This window comes from Somniosus microcephalus, chromosome 31, assembly GCF_052327205.1.
Source record: "Somniosus microcephalus isolate GS21.2 chromosome 31, FLI_Smic_1.0, whole genome shotgun sequence".
In the NCBI taxonomy this organism is placed as follows: domain Eukaryota; kingdom Metazoa; phylum Chordata; class Chondrichthyes; order Squaliformes; family Somniosidae; genus Somniosus; species Somniosus microcephalus.
The window spans coordinates 27,334,528-27,352,498 of record NC_141017.1 but is presented as its reverse complement, the minus strand read 5'-3'; the positions used below and the strand labels follow the sequence as shown (position 1 = coordinate 27,352,498).

Here is a 17,971-nt window from a genome sequence, read left to right as displayed (position 1 = left end):
TGAATGAATATTTTGTATCAGTCTTTACAGTAGAGGACACTAAGAATATCCCAACACTGGACAAACAGGGGGCTATAGTGGAGGAGGAGCTAAACACGATCAAAATCACTAAGGAAGTGGTACTCGGTAAAATAATGGGACTCAAGGCGGATAAATCACCTGGACCTGATGGCTTACATCCTAGGGTCTTGAGGGAAGTGGCGGTAGGGATTGTGGATGCATTGGTAATAATTTTCCAAAACTCCCTGGACTCAGCAAAGGTCCCGGCAGACTGGAAAACTGCTAATGTAACACCCTTATTTAAAAAGGGCAGTAGACAGAAGGCTGGAAACTATAGACCTGTTAGCCTAACATCTGTGGTAGGTAAAATTTTAGAGTCGATTATTAAGGAGACAGTAACAGGACATTTGGATAATCATAATTTAATAGGACAAAGTCAGCATGGTTTTATGAAGGGGAAGTCATGTTTGACAAATTTGCTGGAGTTCTTTGAGGAAGTAACATATAGGGTGGATAAAGGGGAACCAGTGGACGTAGTGTATTTAGACTTCCAAAAGGCATTTGACAAGGTGCCACACAAAAGATTATTGCTCAAGATAAAAAATCACAGGATTGGGCATAATATTCTGGCATGGATAGAGGATTGGCTATCTAACAGAAGGCAGAGAGTTGGGATAAATGGTTCATTCTCAGACTGGCAATCAGTAACTAGTGGTGTTCCGCAGGGGTCAGTGCTGGGTCCCCAACTCTTTACAATCTATATTAACGATTTGGAGGAGGGGACCGAGTGTAACATATCAAAGTTTGCAGATGATACTAAGATGGGAGGGAAAGTAGTGAGTGAGGAGGACATAAAAAACCTGCAAGGGGACATAGACAGGCTAAGTAAGTGGGCAGAGATTTGGCAGATGGAATACAATACTGGAAAGTGTGAGGTTATGCACTTTGGCAGGAAAAATCGTAGAGCAAGTTATTATCTTAATGGCAAGAAACTGGAAAGTACTGAAGTACAAAGGGATCTGGGGGTCCTGGTGCACGAAACTCAAAAGGTTAGTATGCAGGTGCAGCAAGTGATTAAGAAGGCCAATGGAATGTTGGCTTTCATTGCTAGGGGGATAGAATATAAAAATAGGGAGGTATTGCTTCAGTTGTACAAGGTATTGGTGAGACCGCACCTGGAATACTGCATACCGTTTTGGTGTCCATACTTAAGAAAAGACATACTTGCTCTCGAGTCAGTACAAAGAAGGTTCACTCGGTTAATCCCGGGGATGAGGGGATGGACATATGAGGAGAGGTTGAGTAGATTGGGACTCTACTCATTGGAGTTCAGAAGAATGAGAGGCGATCTTATTGAAACATATAAGATTGTGAATTGGTTGGATCGGGTGGATGCGGGGAGGATGTTCCCGATGATGGGTGAAACTAGAACTAGGGGGCATAGTCTTAGAATAAGTGGCTGCTCTTTCAAAACTGAGATGAGGAGGAACTACTTCACTCAGAGGGTGGTAGGTCCATGGAATATGCTGCCCCAAAAAGCTGTAGAAGCTACATCATTACATAAATTTAAAACAGAAATAGACAGTTTCCTAGAAGTAAAGGGAATTAAGGGTTACGGGGAGCGGGCAGGAATTTGGACATGAGTCTAGGTTCGGATCGGTCATGGCCCTGTGGGTAGCGGAGCGGGCCCAGGGGCCGTGTAGCCTGATCCTGCTCCTATTTCGTGTGTCTAATTCTGTTAGATTCAGGAGATGGTTCTGTGATAGTAGATTGGCGGTTAGGATCAGATCAGCCATGATCTTATTGAATGGCGGAGCAGGCTCGAGGGGCCGATTGGCCTACTCCTGCTCCTATTTCTTATGTTCTTATGTTCTTATGTCCCTCCCATCACGGAATCCCAACCGTTTCTCGAAGGATTGTGGGATTCTAGTCTCTGTAGTCCTGCCCAGAAGCAAGGTCCACATTTTTCATCCCTTTGTGTGACATTAAATAGAATTTTAAAGCACATTCAGCCCAATAGAGCCATGCTGGCATTTATGATCCACAGGTATAGGGAAGCGCTTCCTGATAGTGATCCAAAATCAGAGCATTGGAGATTTACATTTCTGCACCTGCATCTAGTCTGTCTAGTCCTGTTAGAATTTTATAAGCATCAATGAGATTGGTAATGATCAGGAGACATGAGTTCACAATCCCACCACGGCAGCTGGGGGAATTTAAATTCAGTTAATCAAATAAATCTGGAATTAACAAGCTAGTATCAGCAATCTGAGGAAGGATGTTCTTGCCATGGAAGGAGTTCAGCGAAGATTCACCAGGCTGATACCTGGGATGGCAGGAATGACATATGAGGAGAGATTGGGTCGATTGGGCTTGTACTCGCTGGAGTTTAGAAGAATGAGAGGGGATTTCATTGAAACTTATAAAATTCTGACAGGACTGGACAGACTAGATGCAGGAAGGATGTTCCCGATGGCGGGGGAGTCCAGAACCAGGGGCCACAGTCTAAGGATAAGGGGTAAGCCATTTAGGACAGAAATGAGGAGGAATTTCTTCACCCAGAGAGTGGTGAACCTGTGGAATTCTCTACCACAGAAGGCAGTAGAGGCCAATTCATTAAATATATTCAAGAAGGAGTTAGATATATTTCTCAAGGCTAAAGGCATCAAGGGGTATGGGGAGAAAGCAGGGACCGGGTACTGAATTTGGATGATCAGCCATGATCGCATTGAATGGCGGAGCAGGCTCGAGGGGCTGAATGGCCTACTCCTGCTCCTATCTTCTATGTTTCTATGTTTCTAATGGTGGCTACCCATCTGGTTCACTAACGCCCTTTATTCACCAATGCCCGGTCTGGCCTATGCCTGGCTCTGGACCCACAGCAATGTGGTTGACTCTTAACTGCCCTTTAAATGGCCTGGCAAGCCACTCAGTTGTCACCACCACCTTCCCATGGGCAATAAGTGCTGCCAGTGAAGCCCACGTCCAATGAATAAATAATAAATGTATAGAAAAGGTACATTTGGAAGACTAATTCAAGTTGAACAAGACAGTAGGTCAAAGGAGCACAAATGTAAATCTCCAACGCTTTGATTTTGGATCACTATCAGGAAGCTCTTCCTCATACCCGTGGAGCATAAATGTCAGCATGGCCCTATTGGGCTGAATGTGCTTTAAAATTCTATTTAATCTCACACAAAGGGATGGAAAACATGGACCTTGCTTCTGGGCAGGACTACAGAGACTAGAATCCCACAATCCGTCGAGAAACGGTTGGGACTCCGCGATGGGAGGGACCTTAGGGTTTTTATTTCTGGATGGGTGAGCCTAGAATTGGCTGAATGACCTTCCTCAAGCACGTCTATCTCCTAAATTCTGATTGTATGTCTTACTTTTCTGCTAACACTGGTCTTCCCAATGGAACTCTTTTGTGTCACAATGTTGGAGGATACACAGAATGGGTGTACGGATTTTCATTTCTTAAAGCCAACGAGAAATCCAAACCCCATGCAAACTGGTCAGAAAATTCAGAGGCAATTCTAATACCTGAATCTGTAACGGCAGACACAGTCTTGGACCAGCTGGTCCAGTAACCATCTATGGAGACTCCATCAGGCTTCGCACGAATACTGACAAGGTACCGTGTCTGAGACTTGAGCTTCAAAATGATGCACTCCGTCTTCCCTTTGACAATCTCCACCTACGCGGATAACAGAAGGTTATATAGATACATGTGGCATGGAGGCTGAGTTCACAATAGTCACTCATGCGGCAATTTACGGGGCTCAGATATAGTACAGCAGCACAACATAGACGACTGCATAGCGTGACGCCACTATTCCGGGACAGGATGGAGCTGATTGGGTAATTCCCTGTCCCTCCCCACCCACCCCACCCCGCCCACCGTCAATCAGGCCTGGAGAACGCACTGCTGTAAGTGACTGGGATTGGGTTTACACTGTACCGTGTAACTATCCTTCACTCACTGCATTTTGATGGAGAAATCACCCCACTGTTATCGGGGGAAGTTGCTGCAGTTTTGGTCATGGTTTCTGTTTGCCGCAGTTTCTTTTTTAAATAGACTCTATGACATGAATCAGTCATTCATGAAAGAAAGACTTATGAAATAATACTGGGCGGCCTACGGGTGGCGCTGTCCAGGGAGAGTATAAATACTCGGGCACGGGCCCAGCTTGCGCAGGACATTCTTAACAGGAACTAGTGAAGGACACAACTAGACCTCCATGTTGTAAAACAGTTGATTAAAGCTTTGTTTAACGCTTAGAGCAAGTGCCTAGTAGTTTTCTTACGTCACTCTGTAAATAGACTTTGTTTACTGTGAAATAGACTGTTTGCTGCGAGTCCCTCCCCGCCTCCAACTCATTGGCTGACACAGTGGTGTCAATAGACACGCTGAACATAATCTGGTCCTGTCCTCACCCAGTGTCCGCACACATGCGCTTTAAAGCATGTGATCCAGGTGCAGGAACAAACTCTGACTTTTCACCTCTACACCCAGTAATGATGTCTAGAGTTGGAGATCAACTTGGACTCGCAAGGCAGCCACTTCTATTATAAGAACATAAGAAATAGGAGCAGGAGTAGGCCCCTCGAGCCTGCTCCACAAATCAATAAGATCATGGCTGAAGTTCGACCTCAACTCCACTTTCCCGCCCGATCCCCATAATCCCTTGATTCCCTAGAGTCCAAAAATCTATTGATCCCAGCCTTGAATATACTCAACGATTCAGCATCCGCAGCCCTCTGGGGCAGAGAATTCCAAAGATTCACAACCCTCTGAGTGAAGAAATTGCTCCTCATCTCAGTCCTAAATGGCCGACCCCTTATCCTGAGACTATGTCCCCTAGTTCTAGATTCCCCCAGCCAGGAGGAAACAACCTCTCAGCATCTACCCTGTCAATCATGCAATGAATCGTGGATTCTGTTACCTTTTGCACTCTGGAACCAAATGAAGAAAAGTTGACTTCGTACATTAAAGAATTTTCCAGGTACTTAAATTGAGGCGCTGACCACGTGACATGAAGCTGGCCAGGCTTCCCAGTCCGTCGCACTGTCACGTTAGACGGTGGATCTAAAACAACTGAGGGAAGAAAAAGAAAGTCAAGTTTGAGATCTTGTTTCCGTTGTGCTCGGAAGACAGGAACAGGAGGAGGCCATTCAGCCCCTCGAGCCTGTTCCGCCATTCAATCAGATCATGGCTGAGCACAGTGGAATAAATTAATTCGGAAGGAGGCATTAAACTGAGGCTCGTTTTTGAGGGGGGGGCGGGGGCTGGTTGTCAGGTAGATGTTACATATCCCATGGCGCTGTTTGAAGAAGAGCAGGGAATTCTCATGATATCCTGTCCAACATTCCTCCCTCAGCCAATACCAACATTAAACAGGTTAGCGGGGCAATCATCGCTCTACTCTTGGTGGGACATTGCTAATGCAGAGTAACCCCTATTTGTTACACAGCAAAAGTCACTGCACTTCAAAAGATAATTCATTATAAAGCTTTATCTATGACGTGAATCAGTCATTCATGAAAGAAAGACTTATGAAATAATACTGAGCGGCCTGCGGGTGGCGCTGTCCAGGGAGAGTATAAATACTCGGGCAAAGGCCCAGCTTGCGCAGGACATTCTTAACAGGAACGAGTGAAGGACACAACTCGACCTCCATGTTGTAAAACAGTTGATTAAAGCTTTGTTTAACGCTTAGACCAAGTGCCTAGTAGTTTTTTTACGTCAATCTACATAGGGTGAGATAGTTTCATGTGAAAGATGCTATAGAAACGCAAGTTTTATATTCTAATACAGCAGCTGTCACTGTCACCCAAACCTAACCCTACATGGGGCTCCAAAGGAATCATGGCTTATTGGCCTTCAAAGCAAAGAAACCGAGGTCTGCATTATGAGAGACATAACTTGCATTTCTATAGCGCCTTTCATGACCTCAGGACGTCCCAAAGCGCTTTACAGCCAATGAAGTGCGTTTGAAGTGGAGTCACTGTTGTAATGTGGGAAATGCGGCAGCCAATTTGCGCACAGCAAGCTCCCACAAACAAGCAGATAATCTGTTTCTTGGCGATGTTGACTGAGGGATCAATATTGGCCAGGACACCAGGGATAACTCCCCTGTTCTTCTTCGAAATAGCGCCATGGGATCTTTTGATGTCCACCTAAGAAGGGCAGATGGGGCCTTGCTTTAACATCTCAACTGAAAGACGGGACTATCCGACAGTGCCGCACTACTGCACTGGAGAGTCAGCCTAGAGTTTTGGTGCTCAAGTCTCTTGGAGTGGGTCTATTGAACCCACAACCTTCTGACTCAGAGGCGAAGAGGGCCACCCACTGAGCTATGCCTGTTAGCTTAGCAAAAGCACCCGTTACACTCACCTACATGGTTGATATAGATGTCCTTTCTGCTCAAGACTACACTTGAATTTAGCGACACCTCAATATCCAGCGGAGCAAATAAAGCGACGTCCATCATTGGAAGTTTGCAGATGTAGCGAGTCGTGTTACTGACAAGCCTTTCCATGGATAGTGGACATTCTTTCTTCTCACCATCATCTCTGTAGGACCAAGTAACATTGCAGAAGAGCAGATTAAAATTGAAGACAGAGACCTTGGTGGGTAAGTCACCTGGTCGATTTTAAAATGCCTATTCACCCAGTTTATGCCGGGCGGGTAGGATTACAATCGACCCCAATGTCTTCTGTTGGTTCAATATTTGTATAAGAGTGCAATTTGTACAACAGCAACTTGCAGTTATATAGTGACTTTAATGTAGTAAAACAACCCAAGGCGCTACACCAGAGTATAATCAGACAAAACAAATTGACCCTGAGCCACATAAGGAGACATTAAGACAATTGGCCAAAAGCTTGGTCAAAGAGTTAGGTTTTAAGGAGCTTCTTAAAGGAGAGAGAGGCGGAGAGGTTCAGGGAGGGAATTCCAGAACTTAGGGCCGAGGCAGCTGAAGGCACGGCCTGCCAATGGTGGAGCGAAGGAAGTCAGGGACGCGTAAGAGGCCAGAATTGTAGGAACGCAAAGATCTCGGAGGGTTGTGGGGCTGGAGGAGGTTACAGAGATAGGGAAGGGGGCGAGGCCACGGAGGGATTTGAACATTTAATGGTCACAATCTTCGTGGAAAAAAAAAGTGTCTGGGAAAATCAGTTGAGGAGAAGAAGCAGAAGAGTTGGTCGTCAATATCTTCTCAGCGATATCATCACACACAAATTACACGAGCTGCGCATTCCCAAATAAAAAGAGCTTGCAACACATATTTTTCACGAAGACACATTGCCCATTAAGTATAGAGTCCATGCAGAAACAATAGCGCCTTTAGGGAGGTTTGAAAAATACTCTTGAGAAGCTGACAACATACTGGTACTGGTATTGGTAGAAGAATCTGTATTCACTGCTGTTGTAGCGGTCCCTCTCATCCCAGAAACAGGCAAAGTCTTCCAGCGTTTGAGTGAAGCAGTTCAACCTTTCCGATCCTGCTGTTGTTACCAGGAGCACTAGGATAAAAAAACAGACCTGCGTCAGTCACTTTCAATAGGCGGCGCTGGGGCCTCCTGAACCCATGAGGCTGTGATGTGAGCTGGCTGATTGATAATGTACCAGATGGATAACTGCCAACCCTCCAGAACAGAGGATTACCGATGATGATGATGAGAGTGTGCTGCGAGGCTTAAACTCAGGGGGTCCAAATAATGGCTTGGATCGTTAGCGTTGTGCTTGGGTATTTATCAACCTCAGCTAAACCTTCAGAGAACCTTGAGTGCGCAACCTTTTATTAGTACTGAATTGCCTTTATATCTCTGTTTCCTTCAGTTTGCTAATGCCCCAAGTGTCAGCTGTGACTCAGTAGGTGGCACCCTCGCCTCTGAGTCAGAAGGTTGTGGGCTTCAAGCCCCAATCCAGAGACTCGAGCACATCATCCAGGCTTGACCCACTGCTGCAGTGCTGAGGGAGTGCTGCACTGTCGGAGGTGCCGTCTTTCGGATGAGATGTTAAACCGAGGCCCTGTCTGCCCTCGCAAGTGGACGTGAAAGATCCCGTGGCACTTTTAGAAGAAGAGCAGGGGCGGTATCTCAGTGTCACAACACAAATAAACATCACTCTTCACACATTAAATTTAGGCTGGCAATTGCTGATTGCTGATATTTATTAAAGCAGAGAGAAGCCATTCAACCCATTGCCCTGCGCTGGTTCAACTAGACCTATCTACGTTGATCTTATTCCCCTGATCTTTTTCCAAACACTTCTATTATTTTTCCTTTTCAAATACATATCTGGTTCCCTTTTAAATAATGTTACACTCTCTACCTCATTGGCCACTTGTGGTAAAATAGTCTATTTTCCAATAATCCTGTCTTCTAAAGCCAGCATTTATTCTCCTGGAATAATCCTCAATCTGTGTCCCCACATCAATGATGTGCCAGCCAGCGGGAACAATCTTTTACTCTTTGCTCCCTCTGAATTTTATAGAATTTTGCAAATCTCTATTAGATTCCCATCCCCTGCCCACCCTGGACCCCTGCACCTTCCCCACCCCAAGCCTTCGCTGTTCCAGTGGAAAAAAAAGCCACCAATTTGGAGCCTTCTTTCATAAGCAGAGGGCAGTTCTCCCCGGTGTCCTGGGGTCAATGTTTATCCCTCAACCAACATCACTAAAAAACAGATTATCTGGTCATTATCACATTGCATGTTATGTGGGAGCTTGCTGTGCGCAAATTGGCTGCCACGTTTCCCACATTACAACAGCGACTACACTTCAAAAAAAAAAGTACTTCATTGGCTGTAAAGTGCTTTGCGAAGTCCTGAGGTTCATGAAAGGCGCTATAGAAATGCAAGTCTTTCTTTTTTCTTTATAACTATAGGTTCTTAGGACACCTCTGCTTCCTGAGCTCACCGCTAATTCCTCTCTCCTTTATTTTAACGGAGGCCATTACCAGTTTTAATATAAACTAGTTGACACCTCAGTTAAATAACAGAAAGCGCAATTTGATTCAAGCTTGTTAAGTGTTCACACAATAACAACCTTCATGGTAATTTTCAAACAACAACAACGACGTGCATTTATATAGCGCTTTTAAGGTAGTAAAACGTCCCACGGCGCTTCACAGGAGCGATTATCAAACAAAAATTTGACACTGAGCCACAGAAGGAGATATTAGGACTGGTGACCAGAAGCTTGGTCAAAGAGGTAGGTTTTAAGGAGCGCCTTAAAGGAAGGGAGAGAGGGGTAGAGAGAGGTGGAGAGGTTTAGGCAGGGAATTCCAGAGCTTAGGGCCTCGGCAACAGAAGGCACGGCCACCAATGGAGGAGCGATTAAAGTTGGAGATGCTCAAGAGGGCAGAATTGGAGGAGCGCAGAAATCTCGGAGGGTTGTGGGGCTGGAGGAGATTAGAGATAGGGAGGGGCGAGGCCATGGAGGGATTTGAAAACAAGCATGAGAATTCTGAAATCGATGCGTTGCTTAACCAGTTTAACATTCTCAACTACCCTCCCCCCTCTCGCCCCCAAGATCGGATTACCAACTGAAATCACATAATATCTGTTCCAATACTTCTACAAATGTTAGGCTTTGATCTGTAATGATTAACTGCTAACCTAGCCCGTGCCTTTGAGACCACTAATCAGGTCACCCCCCACCCCGCCCAACCCCAAGGGGAAGTGGTTTAAATAGGCACATCCTGAAGCCAATTGTAGGCTAATTATTGTTGCTGGCAAAAGTTTCTCTAGATTGACAATGGCCCCTCTTTGGGAAGAGGTCAAGTTATCGCAAAGTCAGGAAAACCAGGAGGAACAGACCAGCCTTCTTTCCTTTTTTTATGCCTTTTTCTTTAAAAGAAAAGTTCTGTTCTGATTTACTGGTGTTTTATGTAAAGTGCGATAGCTAAAGTATGATAGACACATCTCAAAATTGTTATTTACACGCACTCACACACACACTCACACCCATACTCACACACAGACACACACTCACACCCATACTCACACACACACACACACACACACACACTCACACCCACACCCATGCTCACACATATACACTCACACACATACACACAAACACACACACACTCACACCCATACTCACACTCACACACGCACACACACACTCACACACATATACACACACACTCACACACAGACACACACTCTCACACAGACACACTCACACAGACACACACACTCACACACGCACTCACACACTCACACCCATACTCACACACTCACACACACACTCACACAGACACACTCACACACAGACACACACTCACACACAGACGCACTCACACACAGACACACACACTCACACACGCACTCACACACTCACACCCATACTCACACACTCACACACACACTCACACACAGACACACACACTCACACACGCACTCACACACTCACACCCATACTCACACCCATACTCACACACACTCACACACACACTCACACACAGACACACTCACACACAGACACACTCACACACAGACACACACACTCACACACGCACTCACACACACACACAGACACACATATTCACACACACACACAGATACTCACGCATGCTCTCACACATATTTGCACACACTCACACACACACACACACACACACACACGGACTAGTCAATCTTCCATGCCATTGCACAGGGAAGTCAAGAACAAGTGCAGTCATCAGGTGAAGTGGGGTTAGAGAGGGTGGGGAATAATTGGACCAAAGTGTGCAAATGTAATTCAGTCCCTATTTTTAAAGTCATACATTCTGCCCTTGCTTTTATAGTTCCATTATTAGAATTGCCTTTGTCCCCGTTTACAATGGAAGCTGCCTATGTAAACTTGACGCATTGTAATAACATTCCTCTGCCATCAGTGCCATTATAGTACCTCCACTGGCAGGAAGGTGTAATTACAGCGTGACAAGTTGACATGAGTAATTTCCATTGTAAATGTGGACAAAGAAATTTATAATGAAAAATGTTGACAGGAAGTGAATGTAGGTGTTAGATTTTGAATATTATTTTATATATATATAGTTTTAATTTTGAACTTGTGTGGTTTATTCAATTTTAACATTTTTTCTGCTGCTGCAGTGCCTTTCCGGACGGAATTCAATATGGCTGCCCCCATCTTCAGTGGACTATTCCAAAACTTCCAGCCTCAATAGGACCGTATTTTGGTGACTGTCTCCAGCTATTCATTCTCAGGCCTCACACTACGGGTTACTATATATTTTCCTTTCCACCATCAAAGCCTGATCTTCCAACCACGTTGCCCACAACTCTCTGGAATTCCGATTCAGAACTCACATCGCCTCAATATCTCACACCCGCGCCTTCAGAAAGTATCCCAACAACTTAGGCTGGCTTCCTCAGTCCCTAACTCTCCTCCATTTCCTGCTCACTGTCTAGGAAGATCAGATAAAAGATAGGTACAGTGGCCTGTTGATACATGATGCTTCATTAGTAATAAAATGCACATTTCGTGCTTCTGTGAAATAGTTCTGACTTTGCAGTAATGTAAAATGCGTGGCATAATTATACAGTATGAACATTTATAGATGATCTCTCACGCCAGTCAGTTTTCTGCTTTATACAACAACAACGACAACTGCCATTTATACAGCGCCTGTAATGTAGTAAAACGTCCCAAAGTGATTCACAGGAGCGATTATCAAACAAAATTTGACACCGAGCCACATAAGGAGATATTAGGACAGGTGACCACAAGCTTGGTCAAAGAGGTAGGTTTTAAGGAGTGACTTAAAGGAGGGGAGAGAGGTAGAGAGGCGGAGAGGTTGAGGGAGGGAATTCCAGAGCTTAGGGCCCAGGCAGCCGAAGGCACGGCCGCCGAAGGCACGGCCGCCAATGGTGGAGCGATGCAAATCCAGGATGGGCAAGAGGCCAGAATTGGAGGAGCGCAGAGATCTCAGAGGGTTTTAGGGGCTGGAGGAGGTTACAGAGATAGGGAGGGGGGGCGAGGCCATGGAGGGATTTGACCACAAGGATGAGAATTTTGAAATCGAGGCATTGCCGGAGCGGGAGCCAATGTAGGTCAGCGAGCACTGGGGTGATGGGTGAACGGGACTTGGTGCGAGTTAGGATTCAGGCAGCAGAGGTTTGGGTGACCTCAAGTTTATAGACTGACAAGTGATAGCAGAGGCTCATAGCCATGGAGACAACTAGTTAAGGCAGCACCATCAATAAAAAAACAATCTGTCCAACTGTAATGCGTAGCAGGTGATTCAGACAACAAGTTAAATTTAGTTTGATGGTGCTCTGATCCTGTACTCTGCCTACTGATCAAGAAAGCTTCCACCGAATTGGTGGAAACGGTTAAATCCGTGAATCTTAAAGTATGGTGTTCTTCAATAAATAGACGGAGACTGCAGATTAACAATCAAGAGGTGTTTACTGGATGAGGGTAGTCTAAAGACTAACAGTACAGATGCCTGCTCAAGGCTTATATACAGGTGTGGTCACTGCCGGTACTACAGTATACAGGAGCTGTAAAAGTAGTTCTCTCTTAAAGGTACATACACTACAGAAACGGTTGGACACACTCCATGGTTACCCCCGGTGTATAACAGCACTTTGAACAGCGGCGTCAGCTGTGGCTCAGTGGCAGCACTCTTGCCTCTGAGTCAGAAGGTTGTAGGCTCAAGACTTGTAGAACATCATCTAGGCCGACACTCCCAGTGCAGTGCTGAGGGAGCGCCTCACTGTCGGAGGTGCCGTCTTTCGGATGAAACGTTAAACTGAGACCCCGTCTGCCCCCTCAGGTGGATGTATTTGGCGCTATTTCGAAGAAGGCAGGGGAGATATTCCTGGTGTCCTGGCCCAATGTTTATCCCTCAACCAATAACACTAAAAACAGATTATCTGGTCATTTACTGGAGCTTGCTGTGCGCAAATTGGCTGCTGTGTTTTCCACATTACAACAGGGACTACACTTCAAAAAGTACAAAAGTTCCGATAGGCGCTATATAAATGCAAGTTCTTTTGTTCAGGTAGTCGGAGAGATCCAACCCTTTGCGTCCTGCACTTGTGCAGTGCGGCATTTACCAAGCTATGGGGCAGATGCATCAGACGACCTCTGACCTGCTTGCTAGCTGACCAAACATGAGCACAGTTCGGTGAAAAACCTGACCATAAATTAAAGATAGTGGAACAGGAGCTAAAATCTCTGGCACTGTACCTAACTATCTATGCTAAACAGTTTCACCGTGGCTGCAAAATGGACAAGTGGTCATGACATAGGATTACATCGGATATACAGCACAGAAACAGGCCATTCGGCCCAACCAGTCCATGCCGGCGTTTATGCGCCACTCGAGCCTCCTCCGGTCTTTCCTCATCTAAATCTATCACCATAACCCTCGATTCCCTTCTCCCTCATATGCTTGTCTAGCCTCCCCTTAAATGCATCTATAGTATTCGCCTCAACCACTCCCTGTGGTAGCGAGTTCCACATTCTCACCACTCTCTGGGTAAAGAAGTTTCTCCTGAATTCCCTATTGGATTTCTTGGTGACTATCTTATGTAATACCCACTGGAAATGTTATGTACACTAAGTATGGTTATCAATCTTTAACTTAGACACTGTATTATCATTGTTATAAATCCCTGGGTTAAAGTTGCCCATGTGAAGGTACGGCAAGAACTTTTAAGGACACAATGCGACTAAGAGCAGACTTTCCATAATTCTGCACCAGTATCAACTGTTGCAGACAGTGAGGCTGCGCAGTCTCCAGGCAGAAACCCCAGGAGGAAGGGGTGGAGTCGGGTTTTTCGAGCGGGAAACGGGAGCGACTGGAAGAAAAGAGGGCAGGAGCTCTGAAAAGAGGGCTCAGGAGGCAAATGGCTGCCGCATCCCGTCCCGGGCTTCCAAACTCGGCCGCCGCCCTTCGTATTAGTAGCTCTGCATCCAGAACTCAAAGTGGGATTCAGTGATCGTGAAGAGAATTCAACGAAGGGGTTCGGAGTCGTAAGTCTTGCAGATATTATACATACCATGAGCTCCAACTTAAGCGCGCCAACGAAAGAGTGCACTCGAATTTGGACACAGGGACAGATTCTCCTTTGAATCCATATAAATGGAGAATGTATGTTTATTATGTCTAGATTCATTCTAATGTATGCAAATGTCGAATTTAGTTCATTGACCTGTAATCTTCTTATACTGTCTGACGTTAAAACTATAAAGTAAGATAGTTAGAATTAAGCCATTGTAGTAGTGATCTCCTTACTGGACTATAGAATACTGTCTACAACAGAGACCACATCTCACATATATCTAGAGAACCGTGAAGGGGTTACACCTATATTGATGGCCTCTAGTTATGCTCTTCCCCACAAGTGGAAACATTCTCTCTGTATCCACTCTATCAAAACCTTTCATCATTTTAAAGACCTCTATTAGGTCACCCCTCAGCCTTCTTTCTTCCAGAGAAAAGAGACCCAGCCTGTTCATCCTTTCCTGATAGGTATACCCTCGCATTTCTGGTACCATCCTTGTAAATCTTCTCTGCACTCTCTCCAGTGCCTCTATATCCTTTTTATAATATGGCGACCAGAACTGTACACAGTACTCCAAGTGTGGTCTAACCAAGGTTCGGTACAGGTTTAGCATAACTTCCCTACTTTTCAATTCTATCCCTCTAGAAATAAACCCTAGTGCCTGGTTTGCTTTTTTTATGGCCTTGCTAACCTGCATCGCAACTTTTAGTGATTTGTGTGTTTGTACTCCGAGATCCCTTTGTTCCTCTACCCCACCCAGACTCGCACCCTCCAAGTGATAAGTGACCTCCCTATTCTTCCTTCCAAAATGTAACACCTCACATTTATCTGTGTTGAACTTTATTTGCCAATTATATGCCCATTGTGCAAGTTTATTAATGTCCTCCTGTAATTTGTTGCAGTCCTCCTCAGTATTAACTATTCCCCCACAATTTGGTGTCATCCGCATATTTAGAAATTGTGTTTTGGATTCCGAAGTCTAAATCATTGGTAAAGTGTCGCTGATCTCCAAGGAGCCCAGAAATTTAAGTGCCAACGTGTTGTATCAGTTTGAGTCTGAGCAGTTTTAGATAGTACCTTGACAATCAGTGTCTGAAAATGTTACAGTCAGGTAGTTGCTTAGATCTAAGCTGAACAAGTCAGGCAGTCTGAAATAACAACAGAAAATGCTGGAAAAACTTAGCAGGTCAGGCAACATCCGTGGAGAGAAATTTGAGTTGACGTTTCGGGTCGAACCCTTCAAAACTGGAAAGAAAATTGTAGTGTCCGCGTATCAATAACACACGGACTGCAGGAGAACAATAATAACAGGTGTTTACTGAACAGAGGGTATGCTGGAACTGTTGTGTATGTACCTTTAAGAGAAGAACTGATTCTATACTGCAGTACCGGCAGTGACCACCCCTGTATATAAAGCCATAGCAGGCTTCGGTACTTCAGTCTTGAATTACTCTCTGTTCAGTAAATACCTGTTTTATTGTTCTCCTGCAGTCTGAGTATTATTGATCCTCGGACACTACACTGGCGACGGGCAGGTTTGAACTCACCTGCAGTACTGCATCACCTCACGGGGATCTTTTCCCTGAAGAGAAGCTTCTTGGAGGTCGAAGTCAGAACGGCGGGCGTCGACCACGGGCAACCGCCCAGGGATCCATCGGAGAGTTGCAGGGGAGGCTGTGGAGAGCTGGGCCTGGCTCCCCAGTCGAGGTGTTCCAGCAAGTCGTGCAGGTAGCAGGTAGTGCGCTGACCCTTCCGGACTGCAGCGGGCTCGGGCTCGATCGAGCGGCTCTGCATAGGGGCTGTGCAGCGTCGTCGGGAGGAAGAGAGGGTGGAGCGCACAGGGCGCGGTCGGTGCTCAAGAACAGGGCAGCGTGGAGAGGATAGAATGCGGGGAAGGAAAAGTGAGACGCGCCGAAGCCGCGTGTTGCCGCCATTACCCTGTAGAACGCTAGGAGCAGCGTGGCAGCAAGGGGAAGAAGGAAAAGCGTGGGAGGCGCCATTTTATTCCATTGGGGAAGAAGGAAAAGCGCGGGAGGCGCCATTTTATTACATTGGGGAAGAAGAAAAAGCGCGGGAGGCGCCATTTTAAATCACCCAAGATGCCGAAGAGTGGCAGTATCACTGCTTTCGACAACGAGGTAGAAGACTGGACCACGTATGTGGAAAGAATTGAAGTGTACTGCAATGCCAATGAGGTGGCCAATGGAAAGAAGGCGTCGGTATTATTAAATTTGATGGGCGCGAGAACGTACGGCCTATTGCGGAATTTAATTACCCCAGCTAAACCAATGGAGAAAGGTTTTGAAGAGATTGTTAATATCTTACAGGAACACCTAAACCCTACACTGCTGCTGATAGCAGAAAGATTCAAGTTCCATAAAAGAAACCAGCACAAAGATGAGAGCAATGCTGACTATCTTACGGAACTACGCAAGTTATTGAAGCACTGCCAGTTCGAAGCAGGACTGGCAGACACCTTATGGGATAAGTTTGTCTGCGGGCTCCAGAGTGAAGGAACCCAGAAACGACTACTTTCGGAAAAGGACCTGACGCTAGAACAGGCTTTCAGCGTGGCAGTATCCTACGAAGCAGCAGCACGGGGAGCTGCGGAAATACAACAGAAACCACAAGAATACAGCGCTAACGAAATGGCGTATGGAGCAGAAAAATGCTAGCGCTGCGGCAGAACAACCCATGATCAGAAGGACTGCTGGTTTAAGGACAAAGTATGCAGGCAATGCGGGAAAATGGGACATAACGCAAGAGTCTGCAGGTCGGGAAAGAAAACCAACACTACAAGAACTACTAAGGAAAAGTACAAGAAAGTAAAAAAAATGACAGACAGTAGGTCGGAAGATCAGGAGAGTGATAATGACTCCGGGAGCAGGAGACTAAGTTGTCTAAAGTTACACAACGTGATCGCAAAGGAGGATCACCGAACCATTTGGGTCACCCTCATGATAGCAGGGTCCCAAATAAAGATGGAATTGGATACAGGATCAGCCCTAACTGTCATGAATCGACGAGACTATGAGCAGCTATTCTCACACATACCCTTGAAGGACACGTCCATTGTATTGAAGACATACACGGGGCAAAAAGTCTACCCCAGAGGAAAAATAAGGGTGCCAGTTGAATACAACGGCAAGGAAACACAGAAACTGTATCTATATATACTACAAGATGGAGGACCACCACTATTGGGACGTGAATGGATCCGAAAAATACAATTGGATTGGCATTCCATTCAGGCACTAACTGTGACTGATAAAAAGGATGATGACGTCACACCTGGACGACTGTCAAAAATTCTAACTGACGCGAAAGAGGTGTTCCAACAAGGACTTGGGACTCTAAAAGGAGTAACAGCAATGATAAAAATCGAAGATAACGCAAACCCAAAATTTTTTACGGCCAGACCGGTACCTTACGCGATCCGCCCAGCCGTTGAAGCAGAGCTGGAGAGTCTGGAGCGTTCGGGTGTGCTGTCCAAGGTGGACTGGAGCGAGTGGGCCACACCCATCGTTCCTGTAATGAAGAAATAATTGAGCAGCACGCCTGGGGAACCGAAGAAGGTTCGCATCTGTGGGAACTTCAAGGTAACTGAAAACCCAGTCCTGCACACAGTACAATATCCACTTCCACGGATAGAAGATATTTTCGCCTCACTATCTGGAGGGAAACGCTTTACAAAGATTGATCTGGCCCAAGCATATCTACAAATGGAGGTGGAAGAAGCATCTAGGAAATACCTCACGATAAAAACTCACAAAGGCCTTTACCAGTACAATCGACTGGTATTCGGGGTAGCATCAGCCCCCGCTATTTGGCAGAGGGCGATGGAACAAGTCCTGCAAGGGATCCCGGGGACCCAATGTTATTTGAACGACATCCTGGTTACGAGCCAAAATGACAGTGAACACCTTGCCAACC

General features: G+C 45.8%; 1 protein-coding gene across 1 annotated transcript in view; it reads right to left on the bottom strand.

Moving 5' to 3' along the window:
* epor (erythropoietin receptor) overlaps window positions 1-17,971 on the bottom strand; it is a 56,848-nt gene that overhangs the window by 20,898 nt on the left and 17,979 nt on the right. The window contains exons 2-5 of the mRNA XM_085971672.1: window positions 7,395-7,530; window positions 6,401-6,579; window positions 4,950-5,101; window positions 3,547-3,700 (exon numbers count right to left, since the gene is read on the bottom strand). Coding sequence (XP_085827798.1) covers window positions 3,547-3,700; window positions 4,950-5,101; window positions 6,401-6,579; window positions 7,395-7,530 — 621 coding nt within the window. The remainder of the gene's footprint in view (window positions 1-3,546; window positions 3,701-4,949; window positions 5,102-6,400; window positions 6,580-7,394; window positions 7,531-17,971) is intronic.